The sequence below is a fragment of the Gigantopelta aegis genome, chromosome 6 (genome assembly GCF_016097555.1).
Source record: "Gigantopelta aegis isolate Gae_Host chromosome 6, Gae_host_genome, whole genome shotgun sequence".
Lineage (NCBI taxonomy): Eukaryota > Metazoa > Mollusca > Gastropoda > Neomphalida > Peltospiridae > Gigantopelta > Gigantopelta aegis.
Genome location: NC_054704.1, coordinates 53,307,734 through 53,332,285, shown reverse-complemented (window position 1 = coordinate 53,332,285; position 24,552 = coordinate 53,307,734). Strand labels below are relative to the sequence as shown.

The following is a 24,552-nucleotide window of genomic DNA, read 5'->3' as shown; positions in this document are numbered from 1 at the left end:
CATTTTGCTCTTTGTTATATTTTAAATCTCATCTTCAATGTTTAACGACCCCCCAGGACCACAATACACATCGATTTTCCGACCGATGTGTGTGTTTGTGTTGGGGTGTCGTTAAACATTGATTCATTCATCCATCCATCCATCCATCCATCCATCCATCCATCCACCCATCCATCCACCCACCCATCCGTCCATTCATTCATTTATTCATCCATCCATCCATCCATCCATCCATCCATCCATTCATTCATTCGTTTATTCGTTCATTCATCAGTTCATTCATCATTTATCCATCCATTCATTCATTCATTACATATGTCACATGGTTGTATGCGCACACGTGTGTGTGTGTGTGTGTGTGTGTGTGTGTGTGCGCGCGCGTGCGTCTGTGAAACAGTGACAGCTTGATAGTCCGTCCCATCCTCCTAAAATGTTGTTTTTTAAATTATTTTTTAATAAATAATTTCAGTTTCGTTTGACGTAAGAAAAAAAAAGTAAACGTTTTTTGGAAATAACAAAAAATAATACTATTTTTGCGTGTATTGCGGAAAACTATCGACTCAGAAATAAATAACTTTGAATAAATTCCATAGTATGCTAGCCACACTATGTCATGCTATGTCGTGCTATGTCATGCTAGCCACACTCAGTGCTATGTCATGCTAGCTACACTCAGTGCTATGTCACGTTAGCCACACTCAATGCTATGTTATGCTAGCTACACTCAGTGCTATGTCATACTAACCACACTAAGTGCTATGTCACGCTAGCTACACTCAGTGCTATGTCATGCTAGCCACACTCAGTGCTATGTCACGCTAGCTACACTCAATGCCATGTCACGCTAGCCACACTCAGTGCTATGTCATACTAGCTACACTCAGTGCTATGTCATGCTAGCTACACTCAGTGCCATGTCACGCTAGCCACACTCAGTGCTATGTCATGCTAGCTACACTCAGTGCTATGCCACGCTAGCTACACTCAGTGCTATGTCACGCTAGCTACGCTCAGTGCTATGCCACGCTAGCCACACTCAGTGCTATGTCACGCTAGCCACGCTCAGTGCTATGTCACGCTAGGTACACTCAGTGCTGTGTCACGCTAGCTACGCTCAGTGCTATGTCACGCTAGCAACACTCAGTGCTATGTCACGCTAGCCACACTCGGTGCTATGTCATGCTAGCCACACTCAATGCTATGTTATGCTAGCCACACTCAGTGCTATGTCTTGCTAGTTACACTCAGTGCTATGTCACGCTAGCTACACTCAGTGCTATGCCATGCTAGCCACACTCGGTGCTATGTCACGCTAGCCACGCTCAGTGCTATGTCATGCTAGCTACACGCAGTGCTATGTCACGCTAGCTACACTCAGTGCTATGTCACGCTAGCTACACTCAGTGCTATGTCACGCTAGCCACACTCGGTGCTATGTCACGCTAGCCACGCTCAGTGCTATATCATGCTAGGTACACTCAGTGCTGTGTCACGCTAGCTACACTCAGTGCTATGTCATGCTAGCAACACTCAGTGCTATGTCACGCTAGCCACGCTCGGTGCTATGTCATGCTAGTCACACTCAATGCTATGTCATGCTAGCTACATTCACTGCTATGCCACGCTAGCCAGACTCAGTGCTATGTCATGGTAGCTACGCTCAGTGCTATGTCATGCTAGCTATACTCAGTGCTATACCACGCTAGCCAGTGCTATGTCATGCTAGCTACACTCAGTGCTGTGACGCTAGCCACAATCAGCTATATGTCGAAAACAAAACCCAAATATTTAACATCCAATAGCCGATGATTACTAAATCAATGTGCTCTAGTTGTGTTGTTAAACAAAACAAATCTAAACAAACATTTACTGTCACAGCGGCAGAACTGTTAGTGCTAACGGTGGTATTAAACAAACTTGTAATTAGTAAAGTTCTATTTGGTATATTGCTACCTTTAAAACACACATATCGTACATAGCTAGTGGAGATTAGTGGACTAAAGTCATTAGCTATTATTCTCGTTCCAGCCAGTGCTCCACAACTGGCATAACAAAGGCCGTGGTATGTACTATTCTGTATGTGGGATGGTGCATATAAAAGATCCTTTGCTGTTAATCAAAAAGAGTAGCCCATGAAGTGGCGACAGCGGGTTTCATCAATAGCTGTGTGGTCCTTAACCATATGACTGACGCCATATAACCGTAAATAAAATGTGTTGAGTGCGTCGTTAAATAAAACATTTCCTTCCTTCGTTTATTAACTAATATGTTCAACTGTCGACTAAAATCCAGAACAGTAAATTTTAATAAAGATTGGTAGATAGTATATAATTATTATTTTTCTTAAAGACTGTTTGTTTTGTTTAATGGCACCACTTGAGCAAAAACTCAAAGCAAAGAACAGTTAACGTTTCTTTTGTTTAACGATACCACTTGAGCATATTGATTTATTAATCATCGGCTGTTGGATGTCAAACATTTGGTAATTCTGATGTATAGTCTTAGGGAGGAACCCGATACATGTTTCCATTAACGTCAGGTCATAGGGCTTAACGTGCACGTTCAGCGCAAGCTGGTGTAGCGCACGCCTGTCATGGCCGCAGGTGTCAACCCATACCGACTACTCCGTCCAGGAGAGGAACATTTTTACATTAGTAGATTTCATATGTGCAATCCCACAGACAGGATGGCACATACCACGGCCTTTGATATATCAGTCATGGAGAAATAGCCAATTTGGCCCATCGACGGGGATCGATCACAGACCGACTGCACATCAAGCGATAGCTTTACCATTGGGCTACCGCAAACCCTAGCGTCAGTCAATGAACATAAATATTCGCTTTGGTTAATCATCTTCTTCGAACGCTAAGAGTTCGGTTAATCTACAAACCGGCAACACGTTGGGATAAAGTTACAATAGAGCGAAACAAGAGTTTGTGACGTTGAAACGCCATTAAAATAAACTAGAGCCCGTCTTCATAACCGTTACTTCTCAGATGTTCGTGCGTTCTGGGTTTTCTTTGTAAAATTTGAAGAAAAAAAAATATTTGTGGTATTAGAAACACCAGGATGACCAGAAACAGTATTTAACACTATCAATCTATTAAACAATTAAATCTAATTAATCCTGATTTCAAATATCAAATACGGATCTAATAGTGAATAATATTCCGTAGTTTTAAATGCAGATATTTAAGTATTGTAAATATATGTAGTTACAAGCGAGTAAGACCAAAAAAACACACAAAAAACCCCAACCCAACAACAACAAAACAAAACAAACAAACAAAAACACCCCCAAAACAAAACAGAAAAAACACACCAAAAACCCCAAACATGCTTTGTAAATTTGGCCAATTGTGTATTCTTCTTAGAGAAAAAACAAAACTATGTGTAACAAAAAAATATAGTCCTGAAATAATAATCCTGAATAAGACTGTTTTGAATTTGCCACGTTGAAATGTTAGTATCCCTCCTACAGTGATTTTAAATGTCATATTAACCAATATATCTTTTCCACTTGGCCAGATGATTGGGATGGTGTGGCCCGCATATAATTTAGAACTAGAATTAAAAGTCAATATCATTAATCAGATACAATCTGTTAGATTTTTAGGAGTAATCATTGGTCATTGTCTCAGTTTTGGGGAGCACATTACTGAGGTGGCTGGTAATTGTGTTTTTTATTTGAATTTATTGAAAATATTATCACCCACTCCATGGGGCGGAACGTAGGCCAGTGGTAAAGCGTTCGCTCGATGCGCGGTCGGTCTGGGATCGATCCCTGTCGGTGAACTCATTGGGCTATTTCTCGTTCCAGCCAGTGCACCACGACTGGTATATCAAAGGTTGTGGTGTGTACTACCCTGTCTGTGGGATGGTGCATATAAAAGATCCTTTGCTGCTAATCGAAAAGAGTAGCCCATGAAGTGGCGACAGCGGGTTTCCTCTCTTAATATATGTGTGGTTCTTAACCAAATGTCTGACGCCATGTAACCGTAAATAAAATGTGTTGAGTACGTCGTTAAATAAAACATTTCCTTCCTGATAGCTTCAGTGTTCTACAGGCTATTGCTGGCTCTGTTACTGTCAGACCTGAAATTATTAAAAATATATATATATATGGCTCTGTTACTGTCAGACTGGAAATTATTATATATATATATATATATATATATATATATATATATATATATATATATATATATATATATATATATATATATATATATATATATATATATTATCATTAAATAACATACAATTATAAAAAGAAATCTGATACTCCGAATTGTTTAGAGTGTAAAAACATTAGATTAAATGTACTAAATATACTAAAATTCGTCGGAAATTGGTCAATTTCTTTACAAAAACAAAAAACCTATTTAATTCGTTTAATGTACTTAATCCGTCTAAAGAATTTTTAAAAAAGGTAATAGATAGGTTGTTGATTGCCTATGTGTTTGAGTGTAAAAAGAATAACTCAGCTTGCTCGTTGTCACTTACTACCATATATGAGGTGTCGCTTAACAAATATTCTGTTTCTTTATTGTTAAACAAATTCCTTTATTTCCAAGGTTACATTTTAAAGAAGAAACCTGCTGCCGCTGCATGGTCTACCTTTACTGAACAGCCACTGGGAATCAATACATACATTGTCAAAAATAAAACAAAACACACTGCCGCTGTATGGTCTGCCTTTACTGAACAGCCACTGGGAATCAACACATACATTGTCGTAAATAAAACAAAACACACTGCCGCTGTATGGTCTACCTTTACTGAACGGTGATTAAATTTTTATTTCAGTTCCATGTTTGTATTCAATTAAAGGGAATATCCTGTGTTTTGGACGATCGTTAAGACTTTAATTTCATATTTTGCTAAATAAAATATTATTGGTTGTATATATTAAATGTGTTTCTGATTGTTTTAGTGTTTGGACTTGGTTAAACTTGTTTTTTGTTTTATGATATATATATGTTTTCGTACGTCCGAAATTACTGGGATACCAAATCCAGTTTGGGCTACTTACACATATTAGGACGGTCAGAAACACCTTGAATATACGGACACTGGTATTCCAAACAAGAAAATATATTTAATATGTAATTTTAGTCACCAAGAAGTCTGTGTTAGTCGAAAACATCTTACAAGCCAGTAATCCAAGGATAGCCCTTTTAAGGTTCAAGCACACTTTCATGGGCACACACCTCAGAAGTCTGGGTTCTACGTTCAGGCCACTGGCTATTGGTTAGTTGTTAGTGCTTACTGAGAAAGTTAAAGTTAAACTTGGTTTTGTTAAACGACACCACTAGAGCACATTAATTAAACATCGGCTATTGGATGTAAAATATTTGGTAATTCTGACACGTAGTCATCAAAGGAGGGGCGGGACATAGCCCAGTGGTAAAGCGTTCGCTTGATGCACAGTCGGTCTGCACCACGACTGGTATATCAAAGGCCCTGGCATGTGTTATCCTGTCTGTGGGATGGCGCATATAAAATATCCCTTTCTGCTAATCGAAAAGAGTAGCCGATGAAGTGGCGACAGCGGGTTTCCTCTCTCCATATCTGTGTGGTCCTTAACCATATGTCCGACGCCATATGACCGTAAATAAAATGTGTTGAGTGCGTCGTTAAATACAACATTTCCTTCCTTCATCAGAGGAAACCAGCTACATTTTGTCCATTAGCATCAAGGGATCTTTTATATGTATTTGCCCACAGACAGGATAGCACATACCACGGCCTTTGACCAGTTGTGGTGCACTGGTTGGAACGAGAGAAAAAATCAAATCAGTTGTTCGATCAAACGACGCAATCACTTTAAGTGAGCACTCAACCAACTGAGCTAAAACGCATGGGTACATATTATACAATAGGTCATTTAAAAAAAAAGTTTGTTTTATTTAACGACACCACTAGAGCACATTGATTTTTTATCTTATCATCGGCTATTGGACGTCAAACATATGGTCATTCTGACACTATTTTCAGAGGAAACCCACTGTCGCCACATAGGCTACTCTTTTTACGACAGGCAGCAAGGGATCTTTTATTTGCGCTTCCCACAGGCAGGATAGCACAAACCATGGCCTTTGTTGAACCAGTTATGGATCACTGGTCGGTGCAAGTGGTTTACACCTACCCATTGAGCCTTGCGGAGCACTCACTCAGGGTTTGGAGTCGGTATCTGGATTAAAAATCCCATGCCTCGACTGGGATCCGAACCCAGTACCTACCAGCCTGTAGACCGACGGCCTGCCACGACGCCACCGAGGCCGGTACAATAGGTCATTTATTACAAAATGTGCCTTAAAAAACGTCGCTCTGACAATACAATAATCCTGACACTCGTTTCGTAAAATCAGTACGACACACACGCTTCATTCATCAATTCATTCATGTTCGTGATTATATCTATTAAAGGTTTAAGCACGCTGCCATGGGCACATACCTCAGCTATCTGGGCTGTCTGTCCAGGACAAAGTTAATGATTAGTTATTTGTGAGAGAGAAGTCGGTGTAGTAGCCTTACACTTAGCACTGAAGACATTAAACTCGCTCTGGGTGGGAACCGGTACCGGGCTGCGAACCCAGTACCCACCAGCCTTACTAAACCACAATACCACCGAGGTCGGTCCATACAAACAGACACATACCGTGCATTTCTGTCCTCATGTTGGAGTCTTTCGGTTCCTACGGGCTTGGCAAGTCTATCTTTGGGTGTTTTTGATTGGATAATTCTGAAACTGATTATAGTTATTCGCAGGGGCGGTCTCAAGAAACGTTATACATTTAGGGAATTTAGAATATTAAATTTAGATTTTCTTGTTCGTCGTCTTATTATTATTATTATTATTTTAATTTTGAAAGTATCTTCTGGTAGATTTCGATCAGTTCCGAAGCAGTATCCACAAAGTAATAGGGAGATATTTGGGAATTTTGAATTTTTATTAAATTAAAAAAATTAATTAAAACATTTTAACTTTGAAAATCTCTATGTATGATCATCTATCAGTGTCAAAATTGAAAATGAAATAGCGGAGCTCTCTAGGTCAATAGGCCTTGTTCTGTAATACAATCTTTGATAATGGAGTTTTACCTGAAGAATGGCACACTGGTATTATTATACAAATATTCAAAAATAAAGGAAGTCGACTACATCCCGAAAATTACCGACCAATTACATTACTTTGCTGCTGCTCTAAACTATTCACAACATTACTAAATAACCGTTTAAATAAATTTATCGAAGAAAACAATATAATTAGTGAGGCCCAAACCGCATTTCGGAAAGGCTATTCAACTACGGATCATACTTTTACATTACATCACAAAAACGAAAGAAAAAGCTATATTGCGCTTTTGTTGATTTTGAGAAGACATCTGATATGGTACCCAGAACGCTACTTTGGCATAAACTTCTGCAAAATAATATCAACGGTAAATTCTTTCGAATTATCTACAAAATGTACCAAGGCCTAAAATCACTTATTCTTATAAATAATAAACAATCGGCTTTATTCCCATGCAATATCGGCATCCGTCAAGGTGACCGGCCTCGGTGGCGTCGTGGCAGGCCATCGGTCTACAGGCTGGTAGGTACTGGGTTCGGATCCCAGTCGAGGCATGGGATTCTTAATCCAGATACCGACTCCAAACCCAGAGTGAGTGCTCCGCAAGGCTCAATGGGTAGGTGTAAACCACTTGCACCGACCAGTGATCCATAACTGGTTCAACAAAGGCCATGGTTTGTGCCATCCTGCCTGTGGGAAGCGCAAATAAAAGATCCCTTGCTGCCTATCGGAAGAGTAGCCCATGTAGTGGCGACAGCGGGTTTCCTCTCAAAACCTGTGTGGACCTAAACCATATGTCTGACGCCATATAACCGTAAATAAAATGTGTTGAGTGCGTCGTTAAATAAAACACTTCTTTTCTTTTTTTCTTTCTTTCCGTTAAGGTGAAAATTTATCCCCAATTTTATTTTCCCTGTATTTAAACGATATAGAAGATTACTTAACTAACCATGGATGTCAAGGAGTTGCCGCTATGTCCGATAATCAAAATTCACCATTAGATATTGTACTACATATGTTTTGTTTGTTATATGCAGACGATACCGCACTTTTATCAACCTCCGCAAACGACTTACAACACACCTCAAATATATTTTATCAATATTCTTTAAAATGGAAATTTAAAATAAACTGTAGCAAAACGAAAATATAAATTTTTAAGGGAACCACTAGATATTATAGACATACTTTCAAGATCGGAAACACTGTTCTAGAGAATGTAAAAGAACATAAATATCTTGGAATTATCTTTACTAAATTAAATAACTTCCGTATTACTAAAACTAAGCTCAGCCAACAGGCTACTAAGGCCATGTATTTTGTATTATCAAAAGCCAAAGATAATCATTTATCAACCGAATGTAAATTAAAAATGTTTGATTCAATAGTCCTTCCAATCTTGTTATACGGATGTGAAGTCTGGGGACATGAGAAAATTTATATATTTAATTCCGTACAAATACATTTTTTAAGACATATTTTACCTATTAAGAAAGCAACACCATTTTTTATGCTCTTTGGAGAGCTAGGGAGACTTCCTATTGAATTAATAATTTATAGAAGAATGGTATGTTACTGGGCAAGGCTTTTATCAGGAAAGCAGTCAAAATTTTCGACGTTATTGTATAAAGTAATGCTAAATGACTATATTGTTAACGGAACAGAATATAAATGGGTCATTACTATTAAAAACATTTTGGAAAACTTGGGAATTTGTAATGTCTGGGTAGCTCATACTTTCAGATCAGTTAATTGTCTCTCGCAACAAATTAAACAAAGACAAACTGATCAATATTCACAAACATGGAGAAGTAACATAACATTATCTTCGAGAGGCAAAACCTACCAATTATATAAGGAACAACTAATTTTAGAAAAATACATTAATATACTTCCAGAAAAACTGTGGAAACCACTCTTAACATTCAGAACATCAAACCATTATTTACCGGTAGAAACAGGACGCTGGAATAATATTTCATTAGAAGATAGAATTTGTACCCTGTGCAATGAAAGTGAAATTGGTGATGAGTTTCACTATCTTTTCATTTGCCACTTTTTTAGTAATTCTAGGACTCAATTTTTACATCCCTATTACTATACTCGACCAAGTACTTATAAATTCAAAGAACTAATGCAAAACAAACGAATCAGTACACTAAAGAATTTAGCAAAGTTTATAAAAGTAATTATGAATGCATTTAAACATCCTTGATATTTCACATCCCCAACACCCAGAAGTACATTATATATATATATTGAACATTAATTTACCAATAACAATTTTAACTAGTTCTACCGGCTAAACAGTTTATATATTTGTATTTTTTATGAATATTCACAGATTTATGTTGTATGCAAATGTTCATAGGAATTAATTCACAATCATTTTAATTTAACTTTTGTATTTCTCTTTCATCATGTCACGTGTTTATAGAAATAGTATGTATATATTCCTCCTACGCCGTTGTGCAACGGCCAGAGAGTAAATAAAAGTCTCACAGTCTCACATGGAAGGAAATGTTTTATTTAACGACGCACACAACACATTTTATTTACGGTTATATGGCGTCGAACATATGGTTAAGGAACATACAGATATTGAGAGAGGAAACCCGCTGTTGCCACTTTGTGGGCTACTCTTTTCGATTAGCAGCAAGGGATCTTTTATATGTATCATCCCACAGACAGGATAACACATGCCACGGCCTTTGATATACCAGTCGTGGTGTACTGACAGGAGCGAGAAATAGCCCAATGGGCCCACCGACGGGGATCGATCCCAGACCGACCGCGCGCCATATAACCGTAAATAAAATGTGTTGAGTGTGTCGTTAAATAAAACATTTCCTTCCTTACTGAAGTGGAAATAGCCATAGCTAAGCACGAAACAAGCATGATTTAAAAAGGGCTGTGGTGTCGTTAAACTAAATATTCCATTTCCCCTATTTTGTTTTTGTACTGATTTTAAAGCGGCAGTATTTTAATTATTAAGCATATAGAACAGAAAATCCAATTACGTTTGGTGCATATATGACGCCGCACTCCGCATTGGTTTCACTACGCTGGCTTATCCAGGTCAAAAACAAAGCCAGTATTTTGAAAGTGGGACACTTTTGACAGGCTCGTACCGATCTCGGTTTTCATTGGCTTATCACAAGTATAGAATTCCCCAACAAGAGATCACGTGAGATTTCGCAATTTTTGAACAAATTCAACTGTCTTGATTGAGGGGTTGTTTCATATCTCCAAAACATATTTATATCCATAGAGGTATGGTACAACGCCTTTCCAGGGGTCGGTGGGTGGGGGAGTTGCCTTGAAATGTTGACAGTGGCCAGCTGTTGGCATACGGGTTACATGTAAGGGGGTGTTACTAATTACGTAACGCTCTAGGGGTAGAGGAATAGGGTACTGTGTTCGATTTACGTAACATTTTTCAAGACTATATGTTATAACAAAGGCCGTGATATGTACTACTCTGTCTGAGGGATGGTGCATATAAAAGATCCCTTGCTGTTAATCGAAAAGAGTAGCCCATGAAGTGGCGACAGCGGGTTTCCTCTCTCAATATCTGTGTGGACCTTAACCATATGTCTGACGCCATATAACCGTAAATAAAATGTGTTGAGTGTGTTGTTAAATAAAACATGTCCTTCCTTCCTTCCTGTTCGATTGTGTTGTTTGATCGTTTATGTGTTTCTCTAGTTTACTGGAGTATGGTAGCCTGTGATGGATCATAAAGAACACATGCATTCTTGTGAATGTGTGTGTGTGTGTGTGAGAGAGAGAGAGAGAGAGAGAGAGAGAGAGAGAGAGAGAGAGAGAGAGAGAGAGAGAGAGAGAGAGAGAGAGAGAGAGAAGAGAGAGAGAGAGAGAGAGAGAGAGAGAGCGAGAGATATTATTATTTCAGTACACGGGTTAATTTATGGACAAAACATAATACAGTTATTTCGACACTTTGACAATGGTTGTTTATTTCTATTGAAAAATAATATATACTTATTGCTAGCTTACTAGGATGGATATTATTACAGAACATTGCGATTCATCCGCAAAAATCAGTTAAGTATTTTTTCGTCAGTTCCTAATTCCCGAAGTGACACGTAAAGTATTATTAACCATTGGCTCGCCAGAGGTGGTATAAAATGGCTGCGCCCGTTATCTATAATAGCCGTCACATTTAACAGTTTTATTAATTAAGTATATGATTATACGTGTTGATATTAAGCAATAATGTGCATTATATACCGTTGAATGTGCATATCAGTCCAAAAGCATTGCGCGAACATCCCTTTAACTTGGTTTTATCTTTCCGCGATATTTCCTAATCCGTATAATTTAAGACATAGGAAACAGTACACGCATACTAAAATCACAGGTGCCCCTAAGTAATATTATATGGTTATATAATATTATTATAACATTATAATATTATTTAACAAAGCAAATAGTCACGAGATCCTACATTTACAATTCTGTAAACGTATTTTAGGCGTGAAAAGGAGCACTACTAATATGATGGTCTATTTTGAATTAGGTAGATCACCTTTGTACATAAGTAGGAACATCCGTATTGTTAAATATTGGATAAATTTGTTGAATACAGACAGATAACTGCATTTTGAAAGAGAGTTATAACACCCTATATGACGAGTGCATAAGAAAACCACGTTCTGTTAACTGGGTTAGTCAAATGAGAGACCTGCTTCTCACTAATAGTTTTGGTCACATATGGTATGATCAAAATGTAGAAAATCGCAATACATTTATATCATTATTCAAACAGAGAATGACTGATCAATTTATCCAATCTATGTATGCTGTGTTCAACAATTCTTCAAAATGTCTGTTATACAAATTCGTTGTTAATAATTATTGCTTACAACCTTATCTTCAGAAACCTATTGCCTTGAAATACAAACATATTTTGAGTAAATATAGATTATCTTCCCATAATCTCTTTATAGAAACGGGCAGATACCACAATATTGACAGGAAAAATAGAATGTGTCGTCTGTGCAATATGAATGTAGTAGAAGACGAATATCACTTTGTTCTAGTGTGTCCTTTCTTCAGTAACATAAGAGATAAATTTAAATTTTGCGACAGTTATAGTGTTATTATATATTGAGGGGGAGGGACGCGATCCCCCTCCAAACCTCCCCTAAAGTTCCCTTCGCATTCCATCTCATGTCAATGGGGTTCCCCTAAATGGATTTTCTGGATCCGCCACTGGTCTTTTTTTTTTTCTTTTTTTTTTTACATATATCCATGATGGTGTTGTTTTAAAGTTTGGGAGTAGGCACTACATGTAATCAAAACGTAACACAGGTTTGTTTTTTTACTTTTTTTTTATTTTTTATAGTCACGTATCAATAACAATAATTTTCTTCACCAAAATAAAAAGTTACACTTTTTTTTTCTTCTTCAAATTGTTGCGTTCAACCGATGCGTTACTTTCTTCCCGGACCGAAGAATGGCGGCGTACACACGCACCTATTCGGTTTGTTGGGATAAACCGTTTTGTGAAACCTTGGCGGACAGAACTGCGTGAGGCATGGGTTGTAGGACTGTGTGGTGTTTGGGTCGGTCTTGCCTCCGTTTATTTCACACCTGCAACAATGAATGGATCAACCAATGAATGAGTGAGGCGCTGATCTAGGAATATGTTCTTATTTGTGTGAAGGTGGGCCTACCCCGATTTCTAGTTCAGTACTACTACTGGCCACTACCCGATCTCCATATAAGCATAATATGTTCAAAGTTAAAGTTTATTTTGTTTAAAAGTAAAAGTAAAGTTTGTTTTATTTAACGACGCCACTAGAGCACATTGATTTTTTATCTTATCGTCGGCTATTGGACGTCAAACATATGGTCATTGTGACACTGTTTTTTAGAGGAAACCCGCTGTCGCCACATAGGCTATTCTATTACGACAGGCAGCAAGGGATCTTTTATTTGCAAAATGACCGTTTCTCAACAAGTACTTGGAATACAGAGCCCAAATTTCGGATTTATTCATTTGAATGAAAAGAGGAATTATTTGGTGCAAATCTCAAATGAATCTAAGACTGAAGTGCGTGGATGACCCTAAATATTTGCTGATTTGAGATGGATTTACCCAATAAATGTTATTTGGACTTAGCGCGCATTGATTTATTAATCACAGTCTTACTTACAGAGAAAATCCGTTACATTGTTTTCATTAGTGGCAAGGAATCGTTTATATGCATCATCATTCCACAGGGCCACAGAGGATAGCACATAACACACTCTGTGATATGCCAGTCGTGTACCAGCCAATGCATCACGGCTGATAGTGTGTGCTATCAAAACAAACTTTCACTTTGAACTCTGTGATATACCAGTCGTGTCCCAGCCAATGCATCACGGCTGGTACATCAAGCGCCGTAGTGTGTGCTATCAAAACAAACTTTCACTTTGCACTCTGTGATATACCAGTCGTGTACCAGCCAATGCATCACGGCTGGTACATCAAGCGCCGTAGTGTGTGCTATCAAAACAAACTTTCACTTTGCACTCTGTGATATACCAGTCGTGTACCAGCCAATGCATCACGGCTGGTACATCAAGCGCCGTAGTGTGTGCTATCAAAACAAACTTTCACTTTGCACTCTGTGATATACCAGTCGTGTCCCAGCCAATGCATCACGGCTGGTACATCAAGCGCCGTAGTGTGTGCTATCAAAACAAACTTTCACTTTGCACTCTGTGATATACCAGTCGTGTCCCAGCCAATGCATCACGGCTGGTACATCAAGCGCCGTAGTGTGTGCTATCAAAACAAACTTTCACTTTGAACTCTGTGATATGACAACTGCACCATCGGTGCCGTCAGACTGTGAAACGGTTTAATGATAACACTGAACTGTTTAGAAAAATGAAAGTACTGGCAAATCTCGGAGTCGAACGTGGATGGTGAACAGTTGAGAACTGTGCCGTCAGACTGTCAAACGGTTTAATGATAACACTGAACTGTTTAGAAAAATGAACTAACTGACAAGTCTCGGGATTGAACGCTGATGGTGAACAGTTGAGAACTGTGCCGTTAGACTATCAAACGGTTTAATGATAACACTGAACTGTTTAGAAAAATGAACTAACTGACAAGTCTCGGGATTGAACGCTGATGGTGAACAGTTGAGAACTGTGCCGTTAGACTATCAAACGGTTTAATGATAACACTGAACTGCTAGAAAAATTAACATACTGGCAAGTCTCGGGATTGAACGTGGATGGTGAACAGTTGAGAACAGTGCCGTCAGACTGTCAAACGGTTTAATGATAACACTGAACTGTTTAGAAATGAACATACTGACAAGTCTCGGGATTGAATGTGGATGGTGAACAGTTGAGAACTATGCCGTCAGACTGTCAAACGGTTTAATGTTAACACTGAACTGCTTAGAAATGAACATACTGACAAATCTTGGGATTGAATGTGGATGGTGAACAGTTGAGAACTGTGCCGTCAGACTGTCAAACGGTTTAATGATAACACTGAACTGCTTAGAAATGAACATACTGACAAGTCTCGGGATTGAATGTGGATGGTGAACAGTTGACAACTATGCCGTCAGACTGTCAAACGGTTTAATGTTAACACCGAACTGCTTAGAAATGAACATACTGGCAAGTCTCGGGATTGAATGTGGATGGTGAACAGTTGACAACTATGCCGTCAGACTGTCAAACGGTTTAATGTTAACACCGAACTGCTTAGAAATGAACATACTGGCAAGTCTCGGGATTGAATGTGGATGGTGAACAGTTGAGAACTATACCGTCAGACTGTCAAACGGTTTAATGATAACACTGAACTGTTTAGAAAAATTAACGTACTGGCAAGTCTCGGGATTGAACGTGGATGGCGAACAGTTGAGAACTGTTCGACATTTACAGGAACAGGTGGCCTCGTCCCACGTTTGAAGAGGAAAGCAGGGGCGCTGGTAGTAACACCGACACGAGCAATCCATCTTGTTGTACGTCTGCGTAACGTTGCAATCTTCTCGGGTTATCTTACAGGCGGGGCCGCAAGCCAAGTGACGTTCGAAGTGCACCGTCCTTATTCCTGCCCAAGCGAAATGTCCTGCCCCAGGATGGGGAATCCTTGCTGTCAACACCTAATGAAAAACATCATCATCACCATCACCATCATCACCATCACCATCACCATCATCATCACCATCACCATCACCATCACCATCATCACCTTCACCATCACCATCACCATCATCACCTTCACCATCACCATCATCATCATCATCATCATCACCATCATCACCTTCACCATCATCATCATCATCATCAACAACACAAGCAATATAATTATAATAGTCCTTACAAGGGTGGAAAAAATGAATCGTTTCACATTTCTGGCTCTAAAAGCAATAACATTGATCAATTCCAGTTTTTTAAAAGTCTTTTTTAATGTTTTATCTCTAGATATAAATGATTCCATGTATGCCTAACAAAATAAATTAAAATTATGTTTCTAAAATTGGTCAGAAGTGTAACATTTTCGCTTGACATAGCAACTGAAAGTATAATTTCTGATGATTGCTGTGTGAAAATAAGGCACAATACAATTTTTAAAAATGGGGGAGGGCGAGTGACGGGTTACTGGTGATTTTGTGACAAAGTTTTTTCTTACCTGTTACAAAATAAATGGATATATTGAATTTTGAAGACTGATATACAGGTCCTAAAAAATCTATGCCTACTCTCACAAAAACTGGTCAAAAAATCAATCTTGATGAGAGTTTATGTAATTTTTAAAAAGAAAGAGAATCTGATGTTTTTCCAAAAGCACACTGTTTAAAAAATATTCCTACATATATCGTGCAAATCCATGTGCTAATAATACCGGCCTCGTTGGCGCAGTGGTTAAGCCATCGGACTTCAGGCTGGTAGGTACAGGGCTCGCAGCCCGGTACCGGCTCCAACCCAGAGTGAGTTCTTAAGGGTTCAATGGGTGGGTGTAACCACTAACCCTTAACCAACTAACAACTAACCCACTGCCCTGGACAGACAACCCAGATAGCTGAAGTGTGTGCCCAGGACAGCGTGCTTGAACCTTACTAGGATATAAGCACGAAAAATAACTTGAAATGAAAAGTGCTAATAATGTCTATGTATATTTTTCTGCATGTTTAATGCGCCAATGATGTCAGCTACCCTCAAATGTCAGGATTGCAACATGCATCCTTTGTTTGGGACCGGCCTCGGTGGCGTCGTGGTTAGGTCATCGGTCTACAGGCTGATAGGTACTTGGTTCGGATCCCAGTCGAGGCATGGGATTTTTAATCCAGATACCGACTCCAAACCCTGAGTGAGTGCTCCGCAAGGCTCAGTGGGTAGGTGTAAACCACTTGCACCGACCAGTGATCCATAACTGGTTCAACAAAGGCCATGGTTTGTGCTATCCTGCCTGTGGGAAGCGCAAATAAAAGATCCCTTGCTGCTAATCGGAAAGAGTAGCCCATATAGTGGCGACAGCGAGTTTCCTCTCAAAATCTGTGTGGTCCTTAACCATATGTCTGACGCCATATAACCGTAAATAAAATGTGTTGAGTGCGTCGTTAAATAAAACATTTTTTTCTTTCTTTCCTTTGTTTGGGTATTCTGTTCGACTGTGTTGTCCGATCATTTATGTGTTTCTCTAGTTTACTGGAGTATGGTAGCCTGTGAGTATGGTATCCTATATATATTGTCCCATATATAGTTATTAACAAGTGGAGCTAATTTTAATCAGATTGTTAACATTTTCAGTATCATTATAGTTTGTGAAATTATTAGATACGTTTTAAAGAGTGTATTATGGCATTTTTAGGCAAATAATAGCAAATACAATTGATATTAGCATGATATATTAGATATAATCACAAAAGATTTTGTTTACTTGAAATTTGTTTTTATCTGACAAGGGACGGGACATAGCCCAGAGGTAAAGCGCTCGCTCGATGCGCGGTCTGTCTGGGATCGAGCCCCTTCGATGGCATCATTGGGCTATTTCTCGTTCCAGCCAGTGCACCGCGACTGGTATATCATAGGCCGTGTTATGTACTACCCTGTCTGTGGGATGGTGCATATAAAAGATCCCTTGCTGCTAACCGAAAAGAGTGGCGACGGTGAGTTTCCTCTCTCAATATCTCTGTGGTCCTTAATCATATGTCTGACGCCATATAACCGTAAATAAAATGTGTTGAGGGCGTCGTTAAATATTTCTAATTTCTAATTATCTGACAACTTTTGTCACCAGATGCAACCCTCACTTTTGCCCTACATGAAAATTATGTTGTTTTACTACTTAACCGAAGTGAATATCATTTAAATGTTTGAGATAGCTTCTTAAATGCATTTCAATTTAAAAATAAATAAATAAAAATAAAAAACCCGATGGCGTGAATCAATTGTGAGATAGCGTCTTTAACACTTACGTGAATCTCAACTGTTTCGGTTCTGGTTGGGTGACACTTGTGCTTGTCTTCTGCGCAGCACCCACCACATCGTTCAATCGGGGTGCACTTAGGAAAGTATATAATATTGTGGTCTCCGAGTTCTCTTGGAATTTTGACGGTCGTCAACCGCGGACCACACTCGTCAGATATAGGCCGTCTATAAGCTGGTTACAGAGAACAATACGAAAGGGATCAATAATTCTAAGCTCTATGGCGGCCAACTTAACAGGATTTTCCCCCGGAATTTCAAACATATTTTTCATCTTAAAACGCGCGAACCTGCGTTTGAAACCCCCCGTATATATATCACACACACACACACACACACACACACACACTCCCAAACACACACACACACACACACACACACACACACACACACACACACACACACATATATATATATATATATATATATATATATATATATATATATATAATATCTTACATTTTCAGTGCAATCAAAGTATGTGATATTTTTCAGATCATATACATTTTAATGGCAATTTTACACTGAAAGCTGTCCAGCGTTTAGAAAACAAAAAACGTTAAGCCCTAGTTTATTTTGATGTAAAGACATCCAAAATGACGTCATTCGAGTTTGACGTCATTTCCATTCAAAAATACAACGCGCCACATATTCTTACGTCATTTGTATATCTAGTAATGGCGGACTGGAAATAAAGTTGCGTGTACAGTTTACAAAAACACGTTGTATTAAGCTTGAGCTTATATGATAAAGAGATTATTACCCTCGTGTATTTCGGTATCGTCAATATCATATATTAGGATTAAAAATAATGTATTATGCTCGCTAGAGGCTCGCATAATACAATTTTTATTCCTAATATATGATATTGACGATACCGAAAAACACTCTGGTAATAACATATCCGATAACTTACCCATGATAGCCATGTCATAAACCCATGTGATAATTTACTTTATTAACCCGGTTAATAACGGTATGCAAATCAACATGGTCTCTAGGTAATTTGTTGCTGTGGATGGGTCATTTGCTTATAAGCCAACAAGGCCTGTATACCTGAGCGTAACGTTTTCAAAGATTTGTTTGAAACGCGTGACGTCAAACTAATTTGTGCAAATCGTGATGACTTCATATTACCGACTTTAGTACTGTGATTTACTAATTTTTTAAAATTAAAATGTTATTTTAGGAGTGTTATAGGATAAATAGAATTCGCTACTCGTGTTTTTTAATATGTAAAATATCAACCTCGACTAGATAATCGGTATTTGTCTCGGTAGAGCCTCGACAAATGCCGATTAACATAGACTCGGTTGGTATTTTCCATATTAAAAACACACTCGTGACGAAGCCTCCCCCCCCCCCCTCCCTCTCTCTCTCTCTCTCTCTCTCTCTCTCTCTCTCTCTCTCTCTCTCTCTCTCTCTCTCTCTATATATATATATATATATATATATATTATTATTATTATTATATTGAATAAAAGAATAAATGTGCTTGAACCTGCACACGCTAATTGGACAACAATTCCGGATATTTCAGAAAAATCCAGATAATTAGTCGCCCTGATGCTTGTTTTGCAATTAGATACTAATTAATTTTAAAAAAAATTATTGTTGATATTAATTAAACATTAATTTTTAAACATTTTATTCTATACATTTCCTGTTCTAGTTCTTTGGAATGTAACTTACCTTTTCTTATTCTGATAATAAACGTTTTATCAGTCAACTCAATACATTCTGATTGTCAGCAGGATCGAACCATTTCAGTGGATCCATTCAACTCATAGTTTTTTCTCTCGTTCCAACCAGTGCACCATAACTGGTCAAAGGCCGTGGTATGTGCTTCCCTGTCTGTGGGAAAGTGCACATAAAATTTCCCTCGCTACATAAGTAAAAATGTAGCGGGTTTCCTCTGATGACTACGTGTTAGAATTACCAAGTGTTTGACATCCAATAGCTAATGATTAATTACTAGTAATCATTGTGCTCTCACGGTGTCGTTAAACAAAACAAACAAAAAACCCTTCATATTCCAGCCAGCTCCACATCCCAGTGCTCGTCTCTCGCTCTTCTGGTATTACTACCGACATGTTGGCTTATTTCGAGATTGCTTAATTTAAATATACGTACTCAACAGAGCTATGAAGCGACATTTTCGCACCCTTCAACCGATATCGTTTAAGGGATGATTCGTAAACGTGAATAAGATACTGCGAATGCAAAGATCTCCGGATAGATTTGCATAGGCGGACAGGCTCTCATTTTTGTAGGCGGGCAGGCTAGCTTTTGCCCGAATTAAACGAAAATGCCCGAATTTGGATAACAACATGTATTCATATTGACATTACTACGAAACAAACAAATCACTACGCATTTTTACATGGATTACAACTAATTTTGAGGGTAGAATGATGAAAATACATGGTAAAAAGGTCTCAAGTTGGCACATTTTGAGGGCAGAATGATGAAAATACATGGTAAAAAGGTCTCAAGTTAGCACATTTTGAGGGCAGAATGATGAAAATACATGATAAAAAGGCCTCAAGTTAGCTCATTTTGAGGGCAGAATGATGAAAATACATGGTAAAAAGGTCTCAAGTTAGTTAGCACATTTTGAGGGCAGAATGATGAAAATACATGGTAAAAAGGTCTCAAGTTAGCTCATTTTGAGGGCAGAATGATGAAAATACATGGTAAAAAGGTCTCAAGTTAGTTAGCACATTTTGAGGGCAGAATGGTGAAAATGCATGGTAAAAAGGTCTCAAGTTAGCTCATTTTGAGGGTAGAATGATGAAAATACATGGTAAAAAGGTCTCAAGTTGGCACATTTTGAGGGCAGAATGATGAAAATACATGGTAAAAAGGTCTCAAGTTAGCACATTTTGAGGGTAGAATGATTAAAATACATGGAAAAAAGGGTCTCAAGTTAGCACATTTTGAGGGCAGAATGATGGAAATACATGGTAAAAAGGTCTCAAGTTAGCTCATTTTGAGGGCAGAATGATGAAAATACATGGTAAAAAGGTCTCAAGTTAGTTAGCACATTTTGAGGGCAGAATGATGAAAATGCATGGTAAAAAGGTCTCAAGTTAGCACATTTTGAGGGCAGAATGATGGAAATACATGGTAAAAAGGTCTCAAGTTAGCACATTTTGAGGGCAGAATGATGAAAATACATGGTAAAAAGGTCTCAAGTTACCTCATTTTGCTCGAATATCTGTATCATTTTTGCCCGCATTTGATGTTTTGCCCCCTGTCTCGTACGCTTATGTAGATTTGTTCTAAATGCACTTTAATTGGTTGAAATTTTGTTTGTATAATGTCATCTGGATATGACGCACGTGCTAGTGGCCTTTTAATAGCATTTCCAAGATGGTTCTTTAATACTACAAACTTACCGTCACTAGCGTAAACCTGTTCCCCGTTTTCATCAGTTTGCATGTAAACTGTAAAGATATATTAGAATGTGTTTAGCTGTGGTAGGGGGGAATGGGTGGTGCTGTATATCAAATTAGCGTAACTGACAACTACTAACAATGTTGTATTGTCAATAAGAATGCTTTTAAGGCAGAGGAGTACCCACAGGGCCTTGTCCCCCATATATCACAAAATCTACCTGCTACATCGATTTGAATCTCTCTATATATATATCGACATATGAAACTGATAACTGATTTGATACCTTTTAATACCTTTAGAACAAGTTTAATGTAATATATATTCACAGTATTATAGATTTTGAGACGGGACATAGCCCAGTGGTAAAGAGCTCGCTTGACGGGCGATCGGTCTAGGATCGATTTCCGTCGGTGGGCCCATTGGGCTATTTCTCGTTCAAGCCAGTGCACCACGACTGGTATTTCAAAGGCGGTGGTATGTGCTATCCTGTCTGTGGGATGGTGCATATAAACGATCCCTTGCTACTAATGGACAAATTACGCAGTTTTCCTCTCTAATACTATATGTCAAAATTACCAAATATTTGACATCCAACAGCCGATGATTAAGAAATCACCGTGGTGTCCTTAAACAAAACAAACTTTAAAATAGGATTTGCACCAAATGGGAATTAAATAAAGTGCATGTGCATATATATATATATATATATATATATATATATATATATATATACCGTCACTGAGTCGTGCTGGATGCCCGTTGATCATAACGTATTGAAGAAATTCCTCAGCCGTTCTCGCCTTCTCTATGGCCTGTAGCAGACTCTCTCGCCCGCTTGTTATACACACCTGTAGCAACAGAAATACTAGTAACTACTACAACCAGTAATTATTATAAAATTTAATGTGCATTTTCATTTCTTATATAATATTATGCAAATACATTGTACACTATACCCTTCCTCATCACTATGTAGAACACATTATTCTATACCAAAAGGCAAAAGTTATTGTGACATGGATTGTTTGGAGTAATAAATTTGCGATTGCATGCTTTGTGCAAGAAACATGGAATATTTGGGACAAATCCTGTCCAGTGTTCACCATAAAAGGCCAGACATTCGGTCGCAAATCATTGCCACTCTGTGCAGCCTTCAGAAGTCCAGAAGTAAGAAAAACACAATTAGTGAACTGTTTGATCAATACAATTTCGTCATGCCACGCCTAAGTAAAAATGACAGATGGCGAGTCATAGGGATGCTTGAATCTGGGACCTCGCAGTGTGACGTCGCACGTCAATTCAACGTCCACAGAAACACCATATGACACTTATGGTAACGATATCAACAAAACAACCAGGTCAGGGACCATCCCCGTAGCGGCCGACCACCCGTGACAACCCCTCGCCAAGATACATGGATTCGAATCACGCATCTGCTAAACAGGTTCCAGCCAGCAACCCTTGCAGCGTTTAGTGGCCTCATTGAAACGACGGTGCCAGGCCTGTATGAATGCTCAAGGTGGACACACTCGCTACTGACTGTGTGCACTTCGCTCTGGACCCCTTCTAGTGATGTGGCTCATTCGCATATGGCAGGTGCGCCCTTTTCATGGACTATTGCTCGTTTCCATACCTTCGGACATTTCGTTTTCCATGTTATAACGTTTCATACACGGCAGTAAAAACTTATCATCAGTTATCTTTGTCTTTTGTGTGTCTCAATAACTTTTGCCTTTTAGTATATTATAATTTACTTATTATCCACAAAGTGTGCTTTGTAACAAACGTTAAATATGATTGTAATCGTTTCACAATCGAGGTTTATAAAATTCAGCGATGCCAATTATTACAGTGACGCGGAATGATGTCAATATCATGGCCGCGACCGATAGCAACCATAGCTACGTCAGAATGTTGCTATAACAGTTTACCGGCCTCGGTGGCGTCGTGGTTAGGCCATCGGTCTACAGGCTGGTAGGTACTGGGTTCGGATCCTAGTCGAGGGATTTTTAATCCAGATACCGACTCCAAACCCTGAGTGAGTGCTCCGCAAGGCTCAATGGGTAGGAGTAAACCACTTGCACCGACCAGTGATCCATAACTGGTTGAACAAAAGCCATGGTTTGTGTTATCCTGCTTGTGGGAAGCGCTAATAAAAGATTCCTTGCTGCTAATCGGAAAGAGTAGCCCATGAAGTGGCGACAGCGGGTTTCCTCTCAAAATCTGTGTGGTCCTTGACCATATGTCTGACGCCATATAACCGTAAATGAAATGTGTTGAGTGCGTCGTTAAATAAAGCATTTCTTTCTTTTTATATAACAGTTTTTAATGTATTATTATAGCTCATGCCATAAAGATAGATTGGGACAATATGATGTTTTATGTAACCGTTTATTGTAGACCATATGGGTAATAAAAATATATAGGCCTAATTCTTTGTCCGTGTATTTTCTAACATTTGTTTTTAAAACTTCTAATCCCAACAAATTTCAATGAATAGCGAGATTACATGTTAAACAAAACGAAAAACCAAACCCAAACCATAGCAAACACAAACCAAATAAAAACAAAACAAAACAAAACAAATGTTTAACTGAACATATATTAAAATAAAAACAAAACTACTTTACCTCTGTTGCGATGAGGCCAAACAAAAAGAGAATTGCTTTCGTGTTCATGGTGTTGTCTTCGTCAGGAATAAATAAATAAAAGTCCCAACTCGGCTGTTGCGTTCCGTTAAATATAGGCGGTGTCGGTGTCAGATTGCAGGTTAGGATATAATCCGATATTGCAGAAAATAAAATACTTGTATAACAAATTGTTGACATGTTATGAATATTGAACAATATGCATATTATGACAGGTGTAAAATACATGCTAATGTATTCTGTATTCTGTAACAGGCCTCGCGCGAGGTTCAAATTAAAAAAAGCGAGGTCACTTCTTTCTCAAACCATTACTAAATTGTAAGTCAATTACTGCGACGCCGTGCAGATAGGAGAGACAGTAAGTGCAAAGAAAAGCGTCGCATTGTTTTTACTTACAATTGCGAATCTGTTGTTATTTCAATAATATTACAATTTTCACCGAAGGTGTCAAATATCCACATAGTAATGGATGCGAAATACCAAAGTTACAGTCGACATACTGTTTAATACAATTCCATATTTAGTAGAGTTATCTGGGGGTTTTCCGGCCACCCGATATAAGGACCTTGAACTACAGGTTCGTCTGTTTACAAAAAACAAAACAAAACAAAACAAACAAAAAACAAACACCCCCCTCCCAACCCCCCCCCCAAAAAAAAAAAAAAAAACCCAACAACAACAACAACAACAAAAAAACAAAACAACAACAACAAAACAAAACAAAAAACAAAAAAACAAAACAACCATAAATAAATAAATAAAATAAAAAAATAATTAAATAAATAAATAAATAAATAAATAAATAAATAAATAAATAATGAATGAATGAATGAATGACTGTTTAATGACACACCAGCACGAAAAATAGCCGGCTACTGGGTGTCAAACTATGGTAAATGCTCAACATCGTCTTTATGCAGTTCATGGACAATTTTTCCTTCAGGT

General features: G+C 38.3%; 1 protein-coding gene across 1 annotated transcript; it reads right to left on the bottom strand.

Annotated features, from left to right (window-relative positions):
- Positions 1-12,419: 12,419 nt before the first annotated feature.
- On the bottom strand, positions 12,420-23,737 carry LOC121375574 (vascular endothelial growth factor A-like). The gene is made up of 6 exons (XM_041503090.1): positions 23,590-23,737; positions 21,693-21,807; positions 20,959-21,006; positions 17,548-17,732; positions 14,951-15,231; positions 12,420-12,700 (listed from the first exon to the last, which is right to left on the bottom strand). Exons 1-6 carry the CDS (start codon positions 23,635-23,637, stop codon positions 12,541-12,543), a joined length of 837 nt encoding a protein of 278 aa, XP_041359024.1. The 5' UTR covers positions 23,638-23,737; the 3' UTR covers positions 12,420-12,540.
- Between the last annotated feature and the right edge of the window lie 815 nt (positions 23,738-24,552).